We start from the raw sequence: 26,455 nt of genomic DNA, 5'->3' as shown, positions 1-26,455 counted from the left end.
GTTTTTGGTTGTGTGGRTTTTTTAATTTTGAGTTAAACTTGTAAGAAAAAAAGTTGTCAGATGATAATTTCATCTCAAGAGGTAAAGAAAAAGTTTTTTTTTCATTATTTTCTCTAGGTAGATATTGATGTGTTTCCRAATGTTTTAGTAAGACAAATAGCTTGTGAGAGCTACCCTATAGTCTTTTAAATGAATCTAATGAAAAAGTAGTAGTAATAATAATAACAATAACAATAATAATGAAAAAAACCACCTTGTCCAGTAAAGTTGTAGGAAAGAGACTAGAAGAATCTCTCACTTAGGAGGCTGAAATAATCTGTGTTGTCCAGCACGTTATTTAGGTATTATGCAAAATGTTGGAGAGTGTCCAAGCTGTAGCTAATGGTAGCTCTAATACTCCTCTTCAAGTTGGAAGCTGCCTTGCAGTCAGATGCCACAGGTGCTTAAGTCTCTTTGCAACATTACTTGGCACTGCAAATGTATCCACCACAAATGTGAGATTTGCATTTATCACTGCAACAAACTATCTTGAAAACCTGAACCGTTGCTATCTTTAAAAATAATTTACCAAATGTTTGCATTTAGCAAATTACAGGTTAGTCATGTGTCAGACTGCTCTCATTCAGGTACGAGGGAGTCTGTGTATATCAGCTCCTATTAGCTTTGTGAAAATATACTTCATTTGTACTGAGAGATTTGTCTGTCTATACCCAAATTTCAGATTTGGTTCAGTTAATTTCCAGGGTACAGAACAAAGGACACAGGATGCATGTCAGAGGTATTGCAATTTCTGAGCTTATTTTGCTCAGTTTTCTGCTTCCACCCTATCCCTAGGCCTGTGTCTTGCCCAGATTTATGTCACTTATGGATTAGTGTGACTGTAATAGGGTGAGGTTATAAGTGGACCCATGGGAGATACAGGAACTCATCTAGGTAATGCAAGGTTTACTGAAAGGGGAAGTCAAGGCTAAGGTTGCCTTACCCTTCGCTTTGCATACTACATCTGCTTTTTTTTTTGTGGTGACTTTGGGTTACTGGGTAACATGCTGCAGCTAACTGATGACTAAAGTGAATTTTAGAGGCTCAGAATTAGTGTGTACTTCTACTAAAAGGTGTCCAAAGCCTTAATCCTCAGTGTATGATTTAATATATTTTTGTTGGTTTGACTCAATAGTGCACTCGGTGCCCTCTAACATACATTTTTGCCTTTGATTTCTAGTATAAATATCTTGTGACTCTTTGTTTTCTTAGTTTATAATTGAGGCAGAGCTGTTTGCATGTTAAGTACAGAAATTGTGTGCCTGACATTACGTCTTCTGTGGGTTGGAACAAAACTATAATAGCAGAGGATTGCCTACAGCAGCATTGTTTTTGCTGGCAGTTGCTCTAGCTTAATGGTGGCTCGGTGACCTTGTACCTTAAGTTTCTTTTCAGTTTAACCACATCGTGGTTCTAATTGAGTTTTCTAGTGTGGAAGGAGATGGAAACTAGCAACCTGATTTTAATATAATATGCTGTGGCAAAAACAATGCAACTTCTGCCCTGGAACCTAATGCAAATGGGTGTTGTCCAACTAAATGAAATGCATCAGTTTACAAGTTCATCTTAATTATGGTTTATCTGCTTCTCTTTTTTCTTCAGTGGCTGTGAGAACTTGTTCAGAGTACGTGAAGTAATGGTCTCAACACCAATTTATCTTGCAGTCCTAGGCCACTGTAGTGGCTTTACTTCTGACCTCACTCCCAGCCAGCCMTGTTCAGCATAATGGACTAGTCCCCATTTTCAGTTAATGATCTTTTGGCCTGTTACTCTTCATCTCAATGTATTGCCTTTCCAACCATACTAAAGAATCTGAAGAAATAGTAGTGTCAACAATTTTCTGGTGATGGCACTGTGATTGATTGCTCTGTGTGATACTTCTGGAGCTAGTACTGCTAAGCCTGCCCTTTTTAACCATAGCAAAGTGGAAATTGTAAAATTGATCTGGCCTACTTGTCTACTGCAAATTATTTCTTGTGGAAGTATTGCAAATGTATTGCTGCTGGTTGCAAAGAGGTATAATGAAATGTAATACTGCATACTGTGGCTTGACTCCATGACCTCTTTATGAAATTTATGCCTCTAGAGTTTTGTACATAGGGTTTGTATTCTGCTTGTCTTCATGACTAGAAATTTAATTTTCTTGTAATGCATGTATGCTGACTTTACTGAGAGCGGTAAATAAAACCACATGGATGAGTGACTTCAGTAAACTCAGGCTAATAATTAATATGTTAAGGGAAAGTTGACTTGGAAATCTGTATCATAAAGTCTCCTTAACTGATGAACACTTGCATTCATCAAGAACTGCCATTTTAATGAGTCTCAGCGGGAAATCCATTGTGATATATGCCTCAGCTCAGAACTGGAGTTCTGATTTGTGTGAAAGCAAAGTGTTCAAACTTGTAAGAAAAAAAGGTTTAGAGAAATTTTACAGCTCTATTTTGTCAGTTGTGTGTAGTCAGAGGGTTTTGTCTTTTCCTGCTGGGTAGCTTCCTGTTTGAAATATAAGACTTAAAGTGTGCTCTTGTAATAGTTTACTTCCCTTTTTATTGTTTGTAGTGATGAGARTCTATTCACCTGTGTTTTTCTTTTAAGCTCGAGACTTCACCAGTTCATTTGAATTTAGGCTCTTTTAATCAAACTTGGAGGTGCAGTAGATTTGACTTTGGTTTAAGTCAGTTGTGGCCAACAACCAACCCAGCCAGTTTTAGTGAGAGAGTTGTTTTGAATGTTTAAGAAAAAAAAAAATAAAGGAAAGCCTGCAGCCAACTTTCAATTTAAAATAATTTTAGTTGCTTCTAAAATAATTTTTTTTTTCCCAAATGTGACTGACTTAATGGAACTGACGTATCAGTTTGTAGATCAGTTGTTAGTAAGTAAGCTCTTTCTGACAGGGATTGTTACAGTATAGGTCTGCTTGCCATTTAGTGCAAGCGATTCTAATTTTTCTGTGCCAGAATTGATAAAATCAATTATTTTGAAATGTGTGAACAAAGTGGTTTTCATTGATATGCTATCAATTTAAGAAAAAGAAACCCTATCATAGGATTTAGACATTTTTGTACAAATGTAGGGTGTTTAGATGTAAGAACTTCACAAAAAATATTGAATGAAAATCTGAAATCAAGTCAGTTAACTGGATTAGAAAGTTWATGGTTTATAAGGTAAATTGACTTTTTGCACCTTTTTTTAATGTAGATGAAGAAGAATACTCTCAAGCTTCTGTTTTGGCAATATCAGTCATAGTTTAAAATGTAGAGGAAGGTATTGACCTTTTGCTGTGAGGATGGATAGCTGTGTGTTTAACAGTTATTGGAACAGGTCAGAAGGGSAGGATTTGAGGTGAAGATAACCAGAAACAGCAATTTAATTAATAAATTCCTCATTGTGGTAACTATGTAGAAAACAGTTTTAGTTTTTCCTTGTAAATGCATATGAAGCAGTCCAAGAAATATTTCTTTTGTATTAGTGGAATTTTATTTTCTTTATCAGAATGCCACTTATATATATTTTATTCTTCATAGTTGTGATTCAGATATTTCTTTCTTTTTCTGTTGTTCAGAGATAGAAATGCTTTTTATCCCTTTTTGTCATCAATTAGAATATATTCAGGCTTCTCAGAATTGTTTAAATAACTGGAAGTATTGATGCAGGTAAAGAATATACTACCTAAAATAGTTAAATAATTGGATACTTGTAACTGCTGTGTTTCAAGTGGATGTGTCTGCATACTGACCAAGTACACTTTTTTTTCTTACAGGAGCATAAATAAGATTTCTTTACAAGCACAAAACCTCTTTAAACTGGCTTAAGATTTGTGACTTAACCCAGACAATAAAAGCTAAGTGAACTGGTTTATGTTGCAGTATGAATCTTTATAGCAGACACTAAAGTCTTTGACATTTCATTGCACAGTAAATTATTGTGAATTGGTTTAGTGGTCCTTTCCAAGTTTAATGTAGTATATGATGGGAAAAGTAAAATGAGAACACAAAAATGTAATGAGAAAGATGTATGAGTCATAAAAGAAGGATTGTCWGTTTATTAGGCAAATTAATGTAACTTCTAAAAACTATCTACATTGTGCATGTAGCACTGGCATATACATGTGCACAATCAGTTTATCTTCTTCCTCCATGTGATGGGAGGTAATCTTTTATGTGGCAAATCTTAWTTTTTTCCTAATGGGCAGAACTGTATAAATAGATTTTACTTCTTTAGTGCTCAAAAAACTTGATGTAGATTTAACTGATAAATATCATGTTGTATTATTGCTAATTCTGTCAGGAAGAAGTGCAGCTGCAGTAGTGGTTCAGCACTTGCTTATGTAGATAAGGAGAAGAATATCAGAGACTCATGGCTTTGTTTGGATTGGAAGGGACTTTAAAGACAATTTTGTTCCAATCCCCTGCCACAGGGACAGGGACTACTTCCACTAGACCAGGTTGCTCAGAGCCCCATCAAACCTGGCCTTGGACACCACCAGGGGTGGAGCATCCACAGCTTCTCAGGCAATGTGCTCCAGTGCCTCACCACCACAGCACTGCCGTGGATATGGTTGTGGACAATGTTGTTAACTGTGGTGGAAACACAGTTTGGCTGCTCYGGGTTTCCTTCTTGTTTTTTATCCTTTTAGGGCAGAAAGCAAAACTTTATTGGAAGCTTTCAAATTGTATTTGCTTCCTCATATGGGAATGATGGAATGTCGTATTATGTCAGTCTCCTGTCAAAAGGAGATGATTTTCTTTTTTTTCCCAGAAAAGTYTTTCTGTGTATTACCAGAATAGAGAAAATATTATATGCCATATAGCCGTGACTATAACAGTTCAGACTAARTTTCTACTTCAAGTGCCCTTGTTTTCACTCATTTGAGATTGAAAGATGAGTCCTTTTTTCTCCTCTAACACAAAAATCACTGCTTYGAGAGATCCAGACAGGAGGGCACAGTTGGGTGAGTTCTAAAATTAGCGATCCCTAATGCTGTTCCTTTTTAAAGACTGATGTATTTGCCAATGAGAGAAGAAAGCATGGGTCAGGGAGGCAGCAAGCTAACCAGAAGACGAGCTTGAGGCTGAAGTGTACAGACCAGACAAGTGTTCCTCATGTGCTCTGCTGCACCAGGAGCTTTCTGTAGAACAGTGCTTATAATGGATGGCCAAGAAGCGGTGCCGGACTTTGAATGCAATAGGGAAATGTCACAATCTGGATTTTCAGACTGCCTTGAGCATATTTACAAGCATAAATATATATGTATATAACAAACAAATATAAATAAAATACAAATAAATAAAAATTTAAAAACCAATATTTTTCAACCTGGCCTCCTTACACATCCTGGAACATAAAGGCCATGTAGCTTTTTCTTCTTTGTGTAGGAGTTCTGTGTACTCGTGTCCAGAAAATGTCATTCTTATCCAGATCTCTAACTCAGAGATCCCTGTCATAAACAGACAGGTAGGTCCTCTTATTGAACCCTTATGTACAGCCTAAAGGGTTGAGATCAAACTTGGACCCTGTAAAAGTAGACTTTTCTGTGCCAGGGTTTTTGCCTGCCATCCTCATAGCTGCTGTTAGTGTGCATCAGTACGATTTGAAACAAGAATAAAAATATGAAATGTAGCAGAAAGCTGTTTTGTACACAGTCCTGGTCTGGTGCAGTACGTTGAGCTGAAAGTGTCCAGAGAGTAAACTTCTGCTGCAGTGTTAAAACTTTTAAATACTTTAAAAAATTATCTACCGGACATATTTACACTGATTCTTGGTTCTTTTCAATATGAGCTGGAAGAAGATTTGTAATATTGATGCTGAAATCAAAGCAATTTGTGAGTTAACATTAGCAAGGGTAATTGTTCCTGTAAGATGACTTTATCTTGGCCATGTACATGCTAAATATTTGCATCTAAAAGAATGAACCAGAACTGTATTTTTTTTTTTTTTGGTATTTAGGTGTAATTATTTTATTCCTTGTTCCCTCTTGCAATGAATGGAAACCTGGCATTGATAAAGATGACAGGGAATGGTAATTGATACATATGTAAGTAGAGCTACCTTACACAGAACCTCGCAGTTTTTGGCAGATACCTTTTTAGCCTTAAATTAGAATAKTAGAGAAGAGATGAGAAGTGACTCTGAGGTAACAAAGACAGGTTAAAARTTTCTAAGCTCTCCCCCTGCCTCTCATGCAGTGGCCATAGGGAATTCTGCATGCTTGATCAGAACTTTCACAGGCCATTATGCCTCCTGAAAACAARTCTTCCAGCAAAACAGCTTGAACAGCAGGGATGGGCTGCAATTTTCTGAACTACAGCTGCCTCCTTAAGTGGGATTACTTCGCTGAGTGGTCACGAAGAATGTGTTCTCCCCCTGGAATGTTTTCCTTGTGGGCACACTGTCTCTGTAAGAGGAATTCTCTCCTCTGCTGAGAAGGCATGTACTGTACTCCACTAATGAGAAACAACAGTTGCAGAAAGTGTATTATGCAGGATTGTAAACTTTGAATATTTATTCAAAGTGAATGGGGTTGGGTGGCAGCCAGCCTAGCTTTGTCATGCTAAAGACTGGACTTGAAATCAACAGAAGGCTACCCTCCCCCTCCCTAAATCAGTATTTGGTGTGTTTAAACAATGTGCACAGGCTTCATAGAGCCGATTAACTGTATTGGTACCATCTACATGGTAGTGTGTCTTTAAGTCTCACWGAACTCATAAGGTGCAATTAAAATGGAGGCAAGAATATCCTCCCTAGCATTAACTTAGGGAAGCTATGCCTGGCTTTATTTGCCTGTAACCTACAGTGGTTAATTACTGTATGCAGTGTGGTTGCCCAAGACAATTTCTGTGCTTCTGTAGCCCGTGGTGAAACCTGCATTATCCTGTTTTCAGTCTTTGGTACCCAAAAGTAGCCTCCTCAGATGGGCATTAATTTTTGTTTAATGTACATGTGCTGTGCTTGTAGCTGCAGTTCTCTCAGTCCTACTGTGTTTGAACCCAGTGGAGAAAAAAAGGTGACTGTTAAGTGGCATGTAAGTGTCTTGCTTGTACATGGCTTTGTGGCCTTTGCACTTTACCATGGGAAGTCCCAGCTGCCAGAGCAAACCTCTTCTGTCAGCTGTTACAGTAAAATATATGCAAGTGCTGCTTCATACATACCAGAGTGGTGCTTGGCAGCTGTTGGAGGGAGCTGGACATGGAGAAACTGAGAGACATTTATTCCATGTTCATCATTCTGAGGATAAGTGTAAGGTACCTTTAGGCCACCTGAAAGATGCAGAATTTCCTTCAATTTCTTTCTTTTGTCTTATGTGTAGGGTGGCCAGTAGGTCATTTCTGTGCAATAGAGGCATCACTTACACATTAGATAATTAGATTCCTCCTTCTTCATTCATAGAGCTCCAGAAACAGAGAAGGCACTTTAGTGCTCTACCTTGAGTTTAATTTACAGTGATAAACAGGGTAGCTGGCAAGTCTGGGCAGCACTACAGTCAAACTGAATATGCAACAATAATTGCCAGCAAACTGCATTCCAGTTGTGAAATAAATCTTTCAACAATGTATTGTGTGCGTCAGACTGTGACTAGAGAGGAAAGCGGTGAACTACAGTAAGCCTAATAGCAGTCATTATGAATCCCAAATAAAGCTGAAGTAGAAGAAGTGAGTCTGCATGGCGGYATTCAGAACACAGAGGGTAGGTGTAGCTAGGTGCTTTCAGCTTGGGAGGCTGTCTGTGAGGGGGTGTTAATTGCAAACTCAGGTACTTGCCTGGTGTTCTGTTCTCTCCTGGGATAACTGAAATTCATGATTCTTGAGTTCAGCCTGAAGCATCAAGCACTGGTGTGTCTCAATATACTGAACTTGAGAAAGAGGCAGAAATAACCTGTCCATCAGTTCACCTTTCTGCCAGCTTTTCCCTTTCCTTTCCTCTCCGCCTCCCCGCTGTGATTCATTTCTCGCCCTTAGTGATTTAGACTTCAGTTTTTGTGTAGGTGTTGCTTACAAATTGGAGCAGTTTGGGCTAACAAACTTTACAGTTTTCTTTCCCATAAACCTACTGGCACTTGGATCTGTGAAGTGTCAATCTAACCTAAACAAATGAGATATGAATCGTTTCTTAGTGAATACAAGGGAATTGTAGGACTTTTTTATTGGTGGGTTAGGGGTTTTATATTGTCAGTTTATGGTCACTGTAGGAAGCCTGGCCTCTAAAGCCTATTTTAGACTAGTTTAGTCTCGCTTTCCTGCTGCCCTTRAATCTGATTTGATGAACTGTGTTCATCTGGTTGGGGAAAGCGAAATAGTTGAGTTGCAGAAATAATGCAAGTATTAGCTGTTCAGATCATACGYTTAGCAAGGATTCCCATCATATGAACATTGCTGAGCAAACTTAGTTGGAATCTTTAGCGGCTTCTCAGAGATAGATTATTTTTTAAGTGCTGTGTATTAACAAAAATTCAAATTTCTTCCTTGAGTGCAACTTAGTTGTACCCAAAATAGGGCTGTAAGTGACCAGTAGCTAATTTTCYAGTTCAAAAGTCTTGTCTTGCTATAGAAATGGTGTACATTTCCTTTTGTTCTKTGAAAGGGCCTTTTGTCTCATATTGCATCCTCTGACCCTGCTGAAAGTAAAGACAGTTTGGAAAGTGGTGGCAGAGTTGTGTTCCTGAACTACTTTTAAAATGTGAACTCTTGAAAGAAAGGGAAATTAACTTGTATATAATTAACTGTGTAATATGTTTGCTATTTATTGTTCATTCTTTTTGTCACCCTTTAGGGTAGTTGCGAGTTGAAAGGCCACTAGACAAACCATGTGAGAGGATTTTTTAATGTGAAATCACAGAAAATTTGTAACAGTGTCTTACTGGTGGATATGAAACAGAAGGAAACTAATATAATTACCCACCTGTGTGTCCCTTTTYGTGCAGGCTCAGTCTTGTAGCAAGTGATCTGAATTGCCAAGCAGTCAAGGAGCATGTATATGGATATTTTGCATTCTCCAATATTTCACAAACTTCTCATAATTCATTGAAGTAGGGAAATGGAATGGTATGTGATTGAAATGTCTGTTCCAGTGTAGTAATTCGCCTTTGCTAGGAATGAGGCTGAAGCCAAGGAAGAACAGTGTGGGGATTCCTACTTCAATGATGGTTCAGATAACTCAAACTGGAAGTGTTTCCTTGCCCAGACTGTGCTCTAATGCTTGTTAGTCAGTGTGRTGCTTTAACTCTTGCCATTAATACTCTTTTGAATATATGAATTCTATTTCTACTTCAGCTGTTACCTGCATAGTTCAGTAGAGCCCAAGTTTATCTTACTGAGCAGTGGCTCACTCCCAGGAGCAGTTCTGTGGCTGCTGACGGAATAAACATCTAGGGGCAGTGGGGGATGTAATTCAAATAGTTATGAAAAAATCAATTACGAACAGGTAATGTTCTGTGCTTTTAGTAGTTGCAAAACACTGAAGTTGAAAGAAAGGGAACTTACAGCAGAGGTAGCTTTTAGACCTTTCCAAACCAGATCATGTTTGTTCCCAAATTTATGGGAAGCACTTGATGCTTTAAGTAGAGAGCATGTGAAGTGTCTTATAATTCAAGCCCTAAGGCTATGAAATTGCAGGAGACTAAGGCAAACTTCTGTCCATATGATTGTATTCCATTGAGCATTTGGAGTAGTTTTGCCTCATTCAAAGGGAGTGCATGTCATCTTAAGTTAAATCCAGTGTTTGACTTGTTACTCTCAAAAGAATTTGCTGGGAAATAAGTATGTCAAGAGGGCAGTTGAAAATTTTTTTWAGGTTGGACTACATATTGATGTCTTGTTCCCATCCTGTAGTGTAGAGATCGCTTTGCCTCTGTCTGTAACAGTATGGCATCGTTGTAGCAATTATGTAGTTAGCTAAACTGCAACRAATGTCTTTTAGCCCCTGAAATGATGGGAAACAAGCAAAGTTTGACCAGCCTCTTCTCTAGACTGCTATGAACCACWGTARGGGAACACACTGGGTTAAMAGGGAAGTGACTGTAGTATGTAATTTTTGGAAACATACTAGGAAGGAGGCATTTAAGCTCAAAACAAGGATGATCTGTCTTCCTTCTGTATTCTTTGGTCATCTTGCCTATAGACTGGCATCAAAAGGAATATTGTTAACGGTATTCTCATCTGGCAGTTGCACAATAGCCATGTAATGATAAATGTCCTTGTCCTACGTAATTATCTACACCCCAAATGCAAACTACCAGGCAAACAAATTGCTTCCTAATTTGTTCCTAAAATGTCAATGATTTGCATTCATTGTGAGTTGCTGTAGGGCTGTAAGTGCTTACTGGGCTTAATTCCTTGCTTGACCACTTTTAGAAATGCCCACTGAAATGCAGCATAAGCTAGGAAGATAAGTTTAGGAGTCCATGAGATGGAACTTGCTGAATCTGATTCCTCTCGTACTGTTCTTGTGGAGAAGACAAATTAATGGTTGGTTTGTGGTATTGCTAGTTTAGATGCCCTGTGGGTTCAAAGTCAGCCTCGCGAATAGCTTTAATGCCATGTTATCTTAGCATGGGCCTTTAGTCTTTTACTTCTAGTACGTGATGATTCTGTTCTGGAGTGTATGAAAGCTAGTTTAAGATGGTGATGATAAGACTGCTGCTACCATGCAATAGAGTAATTTTCAAGCCTGTTTCAAGTTCCAGGTGCAGAACCTTTTTGAATCTCCTCACTACTCTTTGGTCGTAGTTAAAATATTAAAATTTATGTTAAATATATATATTTTATATAAGCAATGTATTATACCAAGTTTAATATATTTTTAATAAATATCTATTACTGTAGTGTTTGATGAGATTTTAGAATAGCTAATTAGGCTACTGCTTCTCTTACTGTTAAAGTTGTTTTCAGCCCTGAAAATAAAAAGGGATTGATGTTCTACAATGATCCCTTACTGGCTAAGGAATGGACCCTTGTAGTATGTGAGATAATTTGGGGTTTTTCCTCCTGCAAGGAAATTGATTAGCTTCTCTGTAACTGTCTTCTTTCCTAAGTTCTCTTCAAATGTAGGACTGGCTGGGGATTCCCCTGAAAGATTTCTTGTGGTCTTATATATTTCTTAGCCAAAAAGAATTGGTCTTTATCACAGAATATATCTCCGAGGTGTACTGAATGCATGCATGTACTTTAGCAGTGAGGAAGTGAGGACTAAGTTTCAGTGTAATGTAGGACACTTCAGATGGCTGGTTACTTCGGATTCCTCAGGAAATGATGAAACTGAATTTAGCTGAAGCATAGTGCCTCTGTGTCCTGCCTGATTATAGCCAAAAAAGGCAACTGGTTACATTCTGGGAGCTGCACAGGCAGGAAGCTGTGTAATGGAGGGTAGAGCACAGCTGTTGCCTTGCCAAACCTGATACAGCTCTGAACACAATTAATTTTTTTTTTCTTTTTCCCCCCTTCCCCTTCACTCCCCCTTTTTAACCCTTTGACCACAACCTGCAGATGATTCTCTGCAGTGTCATGAAATCCTAATATCTTCYGTTGAATTGTTAGTTTTCTCTGTTTCCTATATACTCTATCAGGCTTGCTGTTACAGGATGGTGTTGGAGCTCTCCAGACAGCTTAAGTTTTTTTATGGCAGCCTCCAGATTGCTGCACCTGTAACAAATCTCTTAATCACGTGYCCATTAAAATCTAGTTTTTCAGTAAAAATATGAAAAGTCAGGGAGGARTTCCTCTGAGAATCACCATTGTGGTTGAGGTGGGAGTGTCAGTGACCCTGTGGAGAAGGAAAGATAAGGTCAAGTGTGGAATAGCTGCTTGGCATATCCTGTAAGGCTTAAGACAAAGGTTTATAACTCAAGCTAAAGGAAGTGATTATTTATAGAGCAATTTTCTCTTTGTTTTCTAAAGAATTTTCTCCTGTGAATGTACAGCTATCCATACAGTCTCTGGCACCAGTTGCATACCACATACAGTGATACATTTGTTGAAAGGTATTTCCCTACATGATTACAAATGACTGGTGTGGGCATTTGTGCCCATCATTATTTTGGTTAATGTTTTTCTGGCTTCATTCACTGTTTGCTAATGCTGGGACTCTCCATCTGTTGTTGCTCTCATACATGTTTTCAGAATTGAGCTGCTTCTGTCCTGCTTTCAATACATTTTTGTCTGCAGTGTGTGTAGTCAGACTTCACTTTGGTCGTTTGTAAATATGAGTTCAGTAGAAAAGTTATCCGTATAGCTCCTGACAGGCTTCTGTGACATGAGTACCCATATTTTCATTTCCTGTTCTTTAGGTGGTAAAGAGCTCTAGTTTCTATTCAAGTTACGAAAAATTTATATTGAGGACACTGGTATCTTTGTGAGGAAGAATTCAAGAAGTAATGTTTATGGGATCTTGTAAAGAGGCTGCTGTTACATGGTTAATGAGCCTTGACGCATACAGCCCTTTTCTGATTGAAAGGACTTTTGAATGGCACTAATAAAATTGCTGCCTTATAAACTGGAAAATCCCTGGCGGTAGTGTTCTGGTTTTGATGAAACACTAAATCTAGGGTGCCATTTTTTGAGCATGCAACCTAAATCTCTCTCTTGTAGGGGAGAAACTCCTTTATCTGCCCACAGTTTCATAGAAGGATCTTAGTAGAAGATTTTTAGTTGTAAAACTAAAATCAATTTATTCTGTTGCTATCTTGGAGATATTTTGCTATTGAACATTATCCAGAAAAAAAATATAAACTGGTGGGCTGGGTATTACTACTAAGCTGGTGATGGAAAGTATCCAATATCAGTATTAACTGATATCCTCAGCTTGCTGCTATCTTTTAGAAGCAAAGTGCACCTCGTTGGTAGTTGACATTTCTGAGAAATTGAGATATTTGATTTATAGATTATCAGAATAAGGAGATACAAAGTAAAAGTGTTGATTAAACATAAATGATTGTATTTCTGAGCCAATATCTCTACCAAGTAAGAGCAGTGAAGGGTTAATCTTGACCTGAATGTACTGACATAATGTCTGATGCTATGAGGATTGGCACAAATTGTTTGGTGCTTGCCACTTTAATGTGCTTCCTCTTTTCTGCCAAATAATGGCTTCCAAATGCTTTAACGGTCAGTGTTTTGTTGTAGGTTTCAGGTTTTTTTTAAACTGCTTGCTGGTTTGATTTTTTTTATACTCTCGGCAAGCAAAACCTTGGCCTTATTGGAAGTTTGACAACTTTAGCAGTGCTTACTAACATGAAATTAAAGGAGGGAGAGGCATGCTCTGATGACCAGGGATTCAGAGTACTAAGCATGTGCCTGTCTCTTCTAGTAATTTGCAAGGCAATTTGAGGCTTTAAAAATATCCTTTTTCATTTTTCCCCCTCTCTTCACAGGTCTCCAATTATAAATCACAATGTCGCAAAGAGACGCAGATAAGTATCTTTATGTGGACAAAAACATCATTAATAATCCCCTGACTCAGGCCGACTGGGCAGCTAAGAAGCTGGTATGGGTGCCCTCAGAGAAGAATGGGTTTGAGGCAGCCAGCCTGAAGGAAGAAGTAGGAGATGAAGCCATCGTGGAACTGGCAGAGAATGGGAAGAAAGTGAAAGTAAATAAGGATGACATCCAGAAGATGAATCCTCCCAAATTCTCTAAAGTAGAAGATATGGCAGAGCTGACGTGCCTGAATGAGGCTTCTGTGCTTCACAACTTGAAGGAGAGGTACTACTCAGGATTGATCTATGTAAGTAGTTTGGTCTGTTGGGGTAGAAGTTCTTGATTACGTAGTATATGAATTTACTGTAATTGCTTTGCTCCTAAATGTTTATTTAGCTTTTCATTGCCCCTGTACACAACTTGCCATGTGATTTAGCTTCTTCCCTCTACTTAAAATTTTTTCTCTAAACTATGCCAATCCCTCTCTAGTTAATATTGAAACTTTCAAGGAATGCTGTGGTAAATCTGCTTCTAATGTTTTAATGTCTTTATTTTCAGGATGTTTTGAATGCCTTTTAGCTTTCTTTTAGAAAGACAGAAGAGCAGTTGGAGAGTGGTAACAGGGAGACTGATCTGAACTGAACCAAATAATAATAGTAAAAACACAGTTCTAACCCACCCAGCATCTGAAATGTGTTTTCCATGTCTGGATCTTCAATTGGAAAGAGCACTAGTGCAAGCTTTTTGTGTTACAGAAATTCTGGATCTCAGAGCATCTTACTAGAGAAGGAACATGTGTGCCTGCATGTACTTACAGATAGGAAATGTTTCCTTTTCTTTCCATCTCAAAATGGAGCAGAGCAGAGATTCCTGATTATTATTGCTGTGTAAATAATAGATAGCATTTATGGGACCAATGGTCACACCCAATGAAGCAGGCAGCACTTCACTGAGTACCAAAGGTAATAAATAGGGAAAGGTGGGGAAGGAGACTTTGGAWCCTTGACCTGGTTCTATAGTTCCCGTCTGATTTGCCTCTTCATGTTGCCTATGTTTAGCCAGCAGATATTGGTCATGCAAGCTTCTACTTTATTAATACTCCACAGTTATAGAATGAATTATTAAACTCAGTGGTAATGTAAAATTTGGGTGCAGTGGCTGGTTAAAACAGGAACCAGTGTACTTTGTTCATTCTCAGACTAGCCCTAGCTTACAGGATTATAATGGAGCTGCCTGAGATAGAACACTGGGCGGTGTGGGAATACTGGTTGCTCAGTACTTTAGGTGCTATGAAATCTCCTTCCCAGTATATTAGAAGACCTAATAACATAAGGTGTATTAAAGAATAAATTCCGTATGTAAACATGTGTATTAATAGAGTCCTTGAAGARAGTTTGTGTAGGTGACTAGGGAGAGCACAAGGGAGAAAATCATGACTAACTAGTGCTRTGTCTGTGGCATTTCTGGAGTAGCATACAGAAGACTCTTGGAGAAATTATCAGACAATATCTGAAGGATGCAAGGCTTATATAAATTTAAACTGACTTCCACAGTCCAATGTGAAAATTTGAGAGTTAGTGTGATTGGGGGCTGATGCAGTTAATTATTCTTGTAATTAGCAACTCCTTCTACTATTGGTCAAAATCTAGTCTCAGAAGGAAGAATCTTGGTATTCAGATAGGATATGCAAGATCATGTGTAACGTTCTTAAAATAGGAAACACTGCTAGGTTATATAATAATTGTTGAAAACAATTCAGTGTCTCAAGGTCTCTTGCATGTCTATTTCACTTATCTTGCAAGATACCATCTGAAATTTCAGACATGGTCTGTGACTAATAAATTGAGTTCTTCTAATTGGATTGTAAGAAGATTGTAAATTTTTTTTGCAAAAAATCCCCACACCCTTCACCCAAGTAAGCCTTGCTTAGTAGTTCTCTTATTACAGAATCTTAGTCTTGCCAAAACTGTGTTCCTGTGCACTTGTGAAATGGACTGATCTCACCTGTCAGCAGTTCCCAACAAGTCAGAAGATTAATGGGAAGGCTTAAAATACTTTCATTGGAGTGGCTGTTAGTTGATCATTAATCCGCTTGAAGAAGGGAGTACATGCAATGCATGTACAGCATAAATGTCTCTGGAGAGATCATAAGCACAATTTAGTTGTGTTCTTGTCATTTATTTTTATTATTTGTCTTATTTGGCAGCAGGTCTGTGTGTTTTTATGAGTTGGGTTTTTTTTTTTTGGTTTTTTTTTTGTTGTTGTTGTTTTTTATTTTTTTGTCTTTTCAGTCTATAATATGAAGGGAGAAATCTTATTGCTTTTGCAGGCAAATGTTGAGTAGGGAGTGTCAAACAAGTTCAAGAACTAAGASCTTGACTCCAAACGCCAATTCGCTGTTTCTGTGTGTGGATTGGTTCTTCACTGAGGTGACTTGCTAATAGACTGGCTTTCATATTAACCTTTCTGTCTGGAATCCTTTTCTCAAAAGATCGTTTGCGGCTTTTGTGTTGCTTACCTGAACTCCTTTGTATTCAGTGGGAAACTCAAAACACAACCATGCATGTTCCAGTAATTTTATTGAAGTTAACAGTTACTGGAAAATAATTTTTCTGATGCTGCCAACTCTGTGCCATGCTGCAGATGGTCCTTTCAACTCCTCAGAGCTAGTTTAGCAGTTAGAAAAATAAAACTAGTTCCAGTTTGGTGTGTGTGTTACTTGAAATAGTTAGTGAAAGGTAATGCCAGAATTCTATTTTGAGATAGTAATGTCTGAGACAAAGTAYAAATTTCCAAGCCAGCTATGCTTATAATAGATGATCCTTTCAATTGGAACCTTGGATTCAATTCARTGATTTATGCATGTAAGTCTTGTACTTTAATAAGATGAAGATGACTCTTGTCTTCTCTGTGTTAGGCCTGGCAGCTTCTGCTTATTAACACAGCTCGGCTTGCTTCCTATATGAAACTCTGTCAATGGGCTAGTCCAGCAGTTGTGACATGGTGGTCTCACTCAGTTATCTATCCCAGCCATGATTAGTTGTCTCTCTTTATTACACAAAATATCCCTTCACACAGTTGAGATCGTTCTACTGTGTGGAAACTTCCCTTAGGTATTTCTCCTGGCAACCAGAATGCTGGAAGAAGGTGGTAGCTTCTTCTTGTGTACTTGCTTCATCACTCTGAATGATGTTAATATCTTCCCTTTTCTAAACTGCTGCTCTCATCCATAGGATTGCTTCAGATCTTTGCACTATACTTACTTAAAAGCAACAATTCTAATTAGTCAGCAGTCACAGCCATGAAGAGTCACATACATACCGACATATACAGACAAGAAAGCTCTGTGTTCTTTGTGGACTTGTGTGCACTGTGATGCTGCTCTTGCATTGAGTCCTTTCTGTCTCTTGGCCCTGCTCTGTCTTCCACTAGTGTACTCAAAGGTCAGGAAAGCATGACCCAGACTTTCAGCTTTTATTCTGTACTGTGCAAGTGCTGTCAGAGAACTAAGGCTGAGACAAAMGAAACTGGCATTGCCAGCTTGGTTTCTGTAAACCCCTTAAATTGTTCCCTTCAAGCAATACCTGAAACCTAACCTGACTAGAATGTCTCATGGAAGCTTAGCTTCCTGGAACTTTAGAAGTACTATGCCAGAAGGTTTTTAGCAAACTTTCATAGTTTTCCACTTTGGAAAGACATTTARTATTTTCTGTAAACTATTCAAATTTTCCTCAAATATTTTTTTAAAAATGAATGGGAAAAAAAAGAGGGGAAAAAAAGAGTAGAACTGGAAACATATTCTAATAGTTTATATTGAGATGTGGAAAAGGAACCTTAAATATCTATGAAAAATTTGCATCCTGGAGGACATCTATCTGAACCTGCTACATATAAGAGTGGACTATTATTTGATGTTAAGCCAGCATGTAGAAAATTTGGATATAATACCACAAACTGTGTAGTAGGTGCTATTTTCACTCTTCTGATCACTGTAGTCTAATCCTTACCTTTATCTAGCTAAGGGGCTAAATCTGATTAAGTACTCTCTGTTCTCCTTGTGGAGAACTCTTTACCACTCCAAAGCACTCTTTCTTTATTGAGCAARCAATAGAAGAGATTTGGGCAATAAAAATAAAAAGTGTACTGTCTTCTGGTGGCACTGCAAGTTCCTGTAGAAAGCTGCTCATCTCCAGATGTTTCAAACAGCTGCTTCTAAAGTTGACAGGGAACTAGGATATGTCTAAACCCCAGGAGCAGGGCTTGGAATGCTATTCTTAGAATATCTAGGAAATATCTAAGAAGCCTCTGCTCTTCATATTCCCTTTGCAAGTAAAATGTTTGGGCTTTGTTTTTTTTAGGTACTCCGATCTCCAAGTTTGGGTTTGTGTTTTTTTGTTTTTTTTTTTAAGAAGCTTAATATTTTCACTGGAAATGTTTTGACAGTTGTATTCCATTAGAACTGCACCATTTAAGCCAGTGGAAACCAACTGAGAAATTGAAGTTTGCTGTCATAGGTCAATGAATTAACTATTTGATACATATTAGAAATAAACTTTGGCATATATTGCTGACTCTTTTAGCATGGACTATTTTATAATTGTTTTCTGTTTTGACTGGTTCAGAAACTATACTGAATATTCTAAACATACATACTGAACATACTGTACATTACTGACCTTAAAATTTGAATCTAGTTCTAGTCATTACATTACAAATCATGAAAGTGTTCAGGATTGGAGTGTCTTCGTGAGGCCATCTAATCCAGCTTCCCATTCAGAAAAGGGTAGCACTGCCTTAGGCATAGTCCAATGGTCTTGAAAACCTCTCAGGAGTACACTGGTCTTATTTTTCTTTTAGTAACTATTTTGTTAGTTTTGTTTAGTGATCATTTACTAGATAAATCCATATCAAGCATGTGGCAGAACATAAGTTCTAGGAGCTAAGCACCTACCTTATACAATGAAATGGCACTTGACTTGAATATAGAAACTTTGAAAGAAGAAAAACCAGTTCTAGTGGACTGTTAATTAGCCAGGGAGCAGGCCAGTGGTATCAGCATGACTAACTGGTCAGTTGATGCTCRGTACACACTTGGAAAAGTTGAGTACTGGTCAAGGTGATAGGACTTTAACTGTTCCTCAGATTCTAATATTAGTGGGAAGCATCCCACATGGCATCACTAGAAGAAATACTTTAAAAAGCACTGTTTGATTTGTTTGTTTTTCCAAATAATGTACTGTTAAAATAAGCAAATATACAGCATTTTTAATTCCTGTCTTTATTTGTTGGGGCATTTTCTTTCCAGACCTACTCAGGCCTGTTCTGCGTGGTAATCAATCCTTACAAGAACCTGCCCATTTACTCAGAAGAAATAGTGGAGATGTACAAAGGCAAAAAGAGACATGAGATGCCCCCTCATATCTATGCCATCACAGACACAGCCTACAGGAGTATGATGCAAGGTGAGTGATGACTGAGATAATGACTCTTGTTGAAATCACAAATCAAGGTTGCAGTCAAAACACTGTAGGAGAATAACAACTCATTGCTATCAAAAGGCATTATTATCCTTGCTTACAGGCACTGCTTGGTACCAGCCTTTATGTTCAGGTGAATAGCTTTCTCCTGCTCTAGTGGTTTGAAGAACTTTACAAAAAAGTCTGGTGGGAGCTCAATTTGACATAAAGAACAGGCTGGTGTGAATGCATGGGATTCAGAGAAGCAGGCAAGGAGAACTGAGGTAGCAAATTTTCCATCTCAGTGATGAGCCTATGAATTGAGATAGCTCTAGGTGGGCAGATATGTGCATTGTTTGATAGATATATTTGTATTTTAACAAAAGACTGCTTAAAATCCAGTTGCATAATCTGGTTGGAAGGAACAAGCTTAGTATAAGCTATATTTTGAAGTGTGATGGGTAGTGTTAGCTTTACTGTCAAGAGTTGTTCGGTCAAGTTCTTAATCTGTTAAGAAAGAAACATACTATCAGTAAATATCAAGTACATCTGTTGGCTTTTCATGGAATAAAACAAAACAGTGGATATACCTATTTCGTCCCCGCATACACAACTGAGAATCAGAGAACTGTGGATATTATCTGCTACTTATTTATCACTTGAGGACTTTTAAATATGAAATTCTGAATGCCCCACACATATCCCTCGTTCTGAGAGAAGGTCTTTCACAGAGTCAGCACCTGTGTTTGGGATTCCTGGAGAGGTTCAGGTGTGGAGGTTTTTTGTGCTTTTCTTCCTGTTTAAACCTTACAAAGTATGCCTCCTCATAAAACCCAGGTACAAAGTTTGATTTGGTGTGACTKTATGAATGCTACTACTCCTTAATTTTTTGATGACTAGAAAAGATTAAGGTGTTTGCTTCTCCTAGATCTTGCCACTAGCCTCACATGATAGCCAGATATAATAAAACCATGCTTTAAAACTCTAATTAGTCTCAGTTTTAGAGTTCTGCTTTTAACCTGCCCTTACTACCACTTGCACCTCCAAGTGTAGGAGGACTATAATAACATAGGTTCCCAGAGTGGAAAGGGAGCAAGAAAATCTTCCTTCATTGACTTGTGTTAGCAGCTTCCAACAAACTCGGTGTGGAGAAAGCYGAGAAAGGTTGCTAAAGCATGGTTCCAGGCAGAACAGAGCTAACAGGAGTGAGCTAATGTGATGGGTGAGTTAGTCTATATTTACAAAATATACTAACCCTCACCCCAGGGTAGGGAGGGGTGAGCATAAAGACACGCTGCAGTGGACTGGTGGCAGCGTGTTGGTGGCAGTTTGCTGAAGATATGGCAGGTCTTTGAAGAAATATGGCCATAGTGCTAATGTGCTACTCTGAAAGGAATGCTGTATCCASAACATAAAAACCTGTGAACATGGACCTCTGTAGGACCTCACTCCCTTAGAGAAAAACTGGATCTGCCATGATGGACGAGAACAGATGCTCCTCCTATATTACACATGGCAGAATGTTGTCTGTAAATGTCATTACAATTTTGCTTMTTTTATTACTTCCTTCTCTCCCTTGCCCACTCCTTATTAGCTTAAGTACTAATTTGTATTTTTGTTAAACAAGCTATTGACTTAACTGTACCATAGCTACGGTTTCCTAGAAAGAAATCTTGCTACATAGAGGCAGAAGCTATTTCTCTGGCTGTGTTGTAAGGGGACTGAAGAAGTCCTTTTCCCTTACAGACAACAGTTAAACCACTTAAAAATGCATGTGCATGCATCTTGTCCTTCATCCCTGCCAGGTGTAACAGTATGTGACAGAAGATACCCAATCAGCTGCAATTCTGCAGCAAGGCACAGGTGACCTCTGGTCTGATTGTAGTTCAGAGCTATTGATTGATCTATGTGGGTATTTTCYTTCCTGTTGAAGAGAGGTGATGTCTGCATCAGACCACTGCTTGGATGATATCTAAAACTCAGAAATCCCAGACTTGACTTGCTTAGTTGTACAAAGCTGAGGAATGGCAGCCCTGCCTCTGTTTTCTAAGCATGGGAAAGTTGCTGTGAAGTTTGCTGGAGTGTGTACCTTTCCCAGAGTAATTCTAGCTATGCAGTATTCTCAGCAGTATTGACAGTCTAGAGGTTGACCCCAGCTCTTCCTTGCCAAGTTTAAGATACCTTGCTGCTGGCTTTCTGGAATGCTTGTTGGATGTGGATATTTTTCCCAGTTAGCTTTTGAATTAGCCTGTCTKGATTTGTTTAACTAGGTTTGGAAGGATTTTTCTGTGTGGCTTCATGTGTAACTGTGTGTGCTAACAAGACCTCTAGAGATCGTTTTAGGATTATTTATTTCCTTGTTTCCTTATTGCAAAAGGTAACAGTAGCATTCCAGTGTCTGCTACTGGGAGTGAGGGTGAATGATAGGTTGTTGCAGTGTCTCTAGTCCTGGCTAGCCTCGAGGGGAATGGAAAGCAACATTCCTATTCCACTTTCTCGGTTTTGCTCAGCGGTGGGGGAGGTTTGGTGCAGCAGCCAGTGGTATGGCAGGAATCTGTACAGAGAATAGAAGATGAAAGGGYTGGGTACTCCACATGAGCCAGAGGCATTTAGGATTAAGCTGCCTTCCATAGGTTACTTTCAGAACTCTGAAGACTGGGAATCCTTCATGGCCCGGAGAAGGATAGCAAGCTGACTTGACTCTGACTTCTGTCAGCGCAAGGTATAGTTAGTTATCTCTTAAGCTGACAGAGTGGAAAAGATTTTTGTGTTAATTGATTTAGACTTGGATTTATTTTTTTTTTGTTGGTTTTCAGTCAACTTAAGGTATTTGAATAARCAGGCCTTTGAAAGGGAAGAAAGGGAGAGGAAGATGAGAGTTTTGTTCCAACCTCTGCTAATCCAGAAACTATTTAACCCTTTTCAGGCATCTGGGCTGATGGACTGTGGGTGATCTTGGTCTTCTTTTTGTGTCTTCTGGTTACTCCATTGATAGAGGTGTCATGGCACTTAGATACTCCAAGAGGTTATATTGCTTTTTGTTAATTTTCACCAGAAGTACTTTATTGAAGCAATACAATGGTGATGGAGATGTTCAGAGTAGGTGKTTGTTTGTTGTATTTGGGAGATCTTTTACTCCTTTTTCAGACCCAAGGCTTTGACTCTCAGAAATGAGATGAAAAGATTGTTTTGCTCTGTGGTACCTGGRGAGACTTCCTGTGCTTCATGACCAGAACTCTCAAAAAAGTGTAATACTTGCTTTTAGAGAAAACAACCATTTGTCTTAATGTTTCTGTAACCTGGGAACCTGGATGCCAGAAGCCTCAGATCTGCTTTTGGAAGAATTACTCTTCTGGTGTTAATGATTGAAGCACAGTACCTGCAATTGGAGTGGTGTCTTGAGCAAACATCATTATTCTAATGCAGCAGATGTATACTGAAGAGGTACATTCTTTACTTCAATTCATAGTCTCCAGGGCCTCAATTTAGAAAATCATATTTTAAAGCTGTTAAACAGCACCTGTTTGTTTATTTGGAACACATGTAGAGAATTTTCTGTAGCAGATTGTGATAGAAGATAGAAATTTCATTGGTATCTGTAGCATGGTGTCTGTTTTAATGCCCTGAAAAGTATCTGAACCTTTTGTGATAAGTTAGGTCATTATGGTTAATGTGGTCAACAAAGCTCRACCTGTTCAGCTAAGGTAGGAGAGGGAATGGGTAATATATAGCTAATGAACATTCCATCTCTTTTGTTATCCAGTTTTCTCCACATTTCAGGTGAAAAACATTTCAGTTTTTCACCTGACAAAACTCTGAAAATCATTGAGCAGTGATTAAACCCTCCTTGACCTTGATGTATTAGTCAAGCAAAGGAGCTCTTCAGCCAGCACCTTACTGGTGTTCACTTGGGAGTTAGGTAGTCTCTAGGTTTTGCTGTTTAAAAGAAAAAATTCTGAAGCACAGTAACTTAATGTTCTTTATTGAGCTTGTAACATTCAGGAAAGAAGCACAGTGTTAGGTGTTGTAAGACAAATCACTTGTTGCAGATCCGCACATGCACCTTGGGACCACCTGTGATTTTCACAAAAGATAGTCCTTGAGATCTGCTTCTATGGAATATAGACCTTCAAGTATTTTGTTTGTAATTCTTAAATGTTTGCATATTTCTTTAAGTTTCCTAGCTAGCAGAACATTTCTGTTTTSACTTGCTTGCTGCAAAGTAATTTCTCAGCTTGCTTCTTAGCACTGGGCTGCTATGCTGCACTGTCCAAAAGTGTATCTGTCTTTTCTGTACAATATTCTATGAGTGCTTCTCAATTCAGACCTGCTCAGATAATATAGAGGCACACATCTTTTTTTAAGTTGCATGTGAAGGTCGAATTCTATTTCCACTAAAACCCAAAAGAATATAGTCTGTGGTTTCACGAGTGAGTTTTCCAGATTTGTCCAAATTCTGATTCAAAGGGCAACATTAAATTTGGATACTAGTTACAAAGGATATTTGTTTTGATGCAAATGGCAAGAAAAGATGTACATTGTTTCTATTTTCTTAAAAAATGTTTTACATKCTTTGAATTACTTGAGATTTCTAAATGCAGCTCTAAAAATCTGTGTCTTGAGATGCGGTTTTCAAGAGAACAGGGAGCTAAAAAAGAGTCTGGTTGCCCACTTGTTTTAGTAGTTACCACACCCTTTTTGCTTCATTCCTGTAAACCAGAGCAAGAGTTCTCCGGCAGTCACTTATGTAATGGTTCAGCCTCTGCTGTCAGTCTCCCTGCAGTTCACTGTTTTAGTCTCATGAGCTGCCTGAGCTTTTTGCAGGATGTATACTAGTTTTTCTTTTCTGACAGAACTTTGTAAACATTTGCATAACCTAAAATTACAGCCTTCAACTTGTTTTCTGCTATCTCCAGATTCAGTTAAGGAGTGCTAGAGAAGGGGATATGGGCTGTAATCCAGAAATGTCTTGGGGGAATAAATATTTGCATTTGACCCAGTAGGATACATTTCATTTTTCAAAATGAAACTTATTTTTCTCCTTGTAACTGTCTTCAAACTTCAGCTAATGCAGAGCTGAATTTTGGCACTGGGGTACTCCTGCCAACTCAAATGATTTTTTTTCTCCTGTTTTTTGTTGGTTTTGTTGGGTTTTGTTTTTTTTTAACATCTTGAAGCTCTGTTGTTAAGAGCTGTCTTGGATATGTTCCTGCTTAATTTGATTTTTCTTTTCTCTTTCTTTTTGCACTTGATAGTTTCTTAGCATGTTGAAACTTCTCTATAATGTGCTTCTTGAATGATAATACCAAAAGAGGTTCTCTGTCTTTGTTCTCTGTTCTCCTGGAGTGTTTTTGATCCTATTCAAGCCAGCATGTAGGTTAAAGCACCGCAGTGAACGTATTTGATTAGGTCTGATGCCAGTGGGGTTGTTCCATGTAACACARCGTGTCAAGTCCCTGGGGCTCCTGCTGTGTTAAGTGCCCCGAGGAAAGGACRCGGGATGTAAAATTATGTTGATGTTGGAAGACAAGTGTGAGGAGGCAGTAAGGAGCTGAAACTACTGCATGCTTGAAGCACTTAGATGCATTTAAGAGTGACTCGTGGTTTAGGTCAGCTCTGTGACTTGGCCAGCCCAAGCTGGGCTGCAGGCATTCAGCGGGTGCTGGGAAGCAGTGCAGTAACGGGAACACAGAGGGCTGGGCTGCTGGGGCCTGCCAGACTCTGTGGTTAGGAGGTGGGTGGTACCATGGAGCTAGGGTTAAGCTTTTAGCCTTAATGAGTCAGCTATAGGCAGGGGACTGCAAGCCAAGCCTTTGCCTTTCAGCTCTACTTCCTCTTAGCTGGAGAGGTGATGTCACCATTGTGTGAATGCTATATTACTTCTCCTTTTATGGAGATGAACAGGCTTGAAACGAGAATCACTCATGCAGAGGAAGTGGGTGATAAAGGCCTGGTAGGATGTTCTGTCACTGAGATGTGGAGCTTAAATTGCACATTCTCTTCTAGCCTCCTAACCTTTTTCTTTTCCCATCCCAAAACATTTAAAAACAAAATTCAGGAGCTTGRAGCTGTATTAATTTATCAGTTATGCCAATATATTTGACCACAGCAGTTCAGCATTCATTCAGACTTGTTGTTTTGCAGTAGTATATTTGGTTGAGCACTTTCTATGTGCAAGATGTCTCTTTTGTGAAAACAAATTTTTATTTAATTAKGTTTTTAATGTATGCTGAAGCAGTCAGCATTCTAAAATGCAGTCTTTTATTCTTGGACTAAAGAAAGGCAAGAATAAGTCACATATTATGGAATTTTTTACATAGTTAAATTAATCTACTGGTCTTATTATACCACACTGCTGTATCGTTTAAATTTGAAGAATGTTTTACTTCCTGAATTTCTGGATGTTTGAGGCTGCTGTGTCTTGTGATCACTTGAATACTATGGTGATGAGAACTAAAGAGCCTAGATAAAAAGCTTTCCTTGTCAGCTGGTTTGAAATACAGAACTGTTGCTATAATTAACTAATGAGTTGTTATTCTGGATTGTTTTTAATAAGTGATTCTGTTTAGGATCGAAAAGCAGATGCAGATTTCTTTTAATCTGGCATTTCTTGATTGTGTTATTATGAGCAACTGAGTTTATGGTACCCAGCACATTCTCTTTTGSTGAGTAGGTTGCTTGCACAACTCACAATGAAGTAAAGGCAAGTGCTGACTGAAGTAGTCCAGTATGCGCATGTTGAATGATCCTTTAATAAAAAAAAAAGGGAGTGGAGGTGGCCTCTTACCTGGACAACTGAATTCTAATTTGTGGTTGCACAAGTCAATATCGTGTGGAGAATGAATATTGGCATTTAAAACTGTTCTTAATTTGAAGTGTATCTAAGAGTTATGCTTTGTATGTGTTAGCTCTTTGCCCCTTTGGTCGGCTGCAGTTTCCTGTTGCTCAACACATTATTTGAGTTGTCTGTCTATACACAATTAGAAGAATTCCAGTTATCCCAATGACTGCTGCTCTGCAGTCCTGGGAAAGAATTTTCCCCGGATTGCAGACAGGAATGTTGCCTTTTATGGCAGTGTCTTCGTGCTCCTGGGGACTTGCCTGCACTCGCAGGTACCTGCTGCCTTAACGCAGAGGTGACTAAGGCAGCTGCAGTGGGCCACCAGCAAAGTATGTTGGGGGAGGAAATCTTCATGCCAAGAGGATTTTGAATACTGTCTGTGACTTTTCCTGCCTGACCACCTTTCAACACCTTGCTCTGTGTTAAGGTGGGGAAAAATCCAGTACTTGCCTCTTTAGSACTCCTTAGGGTCAATCCAGGGCGCTGTTGCTACCTTGCCTTACTGGAATGAGGGTCGAAAGAACTTCTAAACCAAGTTTGAGAAAACTTGGCATGATCAAGAAGTGTGAAATGCCAAAGAGCTGCTTGATATTATTATCTGATGTTGATTGTCTCTTTTTCTGTTGGGCAGTCAGTTTAACTGTCTGCTTAGCAGTATTCTTTGGTGGATCATCTGGAGGAGGGAAAATGGGAAGGCATGTGCTATTCTA

At 38.6% G+C, this 26,455-nt stretch overlaps 1 protein-coding gene across 1 annotated transcript in view; it reads left to right on the top strand.

The window, feature by feature from the left end:
* Positions 1 to 26,455, top strand: part of MYH9 (myosin heavy chain 9) — a 69,735-nt gene that overhangs the window by 2,290 nt on the left and 40,990 nt on the right. The window contains exons 2-3 of the mRNA XM_057387426.1: positions 13,403 to 13,755; positions 18,754 to 18,910. Of these exons, the coding sequence (XP_057243409.1) occupies positions 13,423 to 13,755; positions 18,754 to 18,910 (490 nt within the window). The 5' untranslated portion in view covers positions 13,403 to 13,422. The remainder of the gene's footprint in view (positions 1 to 13,402; positions 13,756 to 18,753; positions 18,911 to 26,455) is intronic.

Source organism: Malurus melanocephalus, unplaced genomic scaffold (assembly GCF_030028575.1).
Source record: "Malurus melanocephalus ecotype Western Australia unplaced genomic scaffold, MMel_1.1 scaffold_17, whole genome shotgun sequence".
Taxonomy (NCBI): domain Eukaryota; kingdom Metazoa; phylum Chordata; class Aves; order Passeriformes; family Maluridae; genus Malurus; species Malurus melanocephalus.
This window is presented reverse-complemented; position numbering and strand designations above follow the sequence as displayed.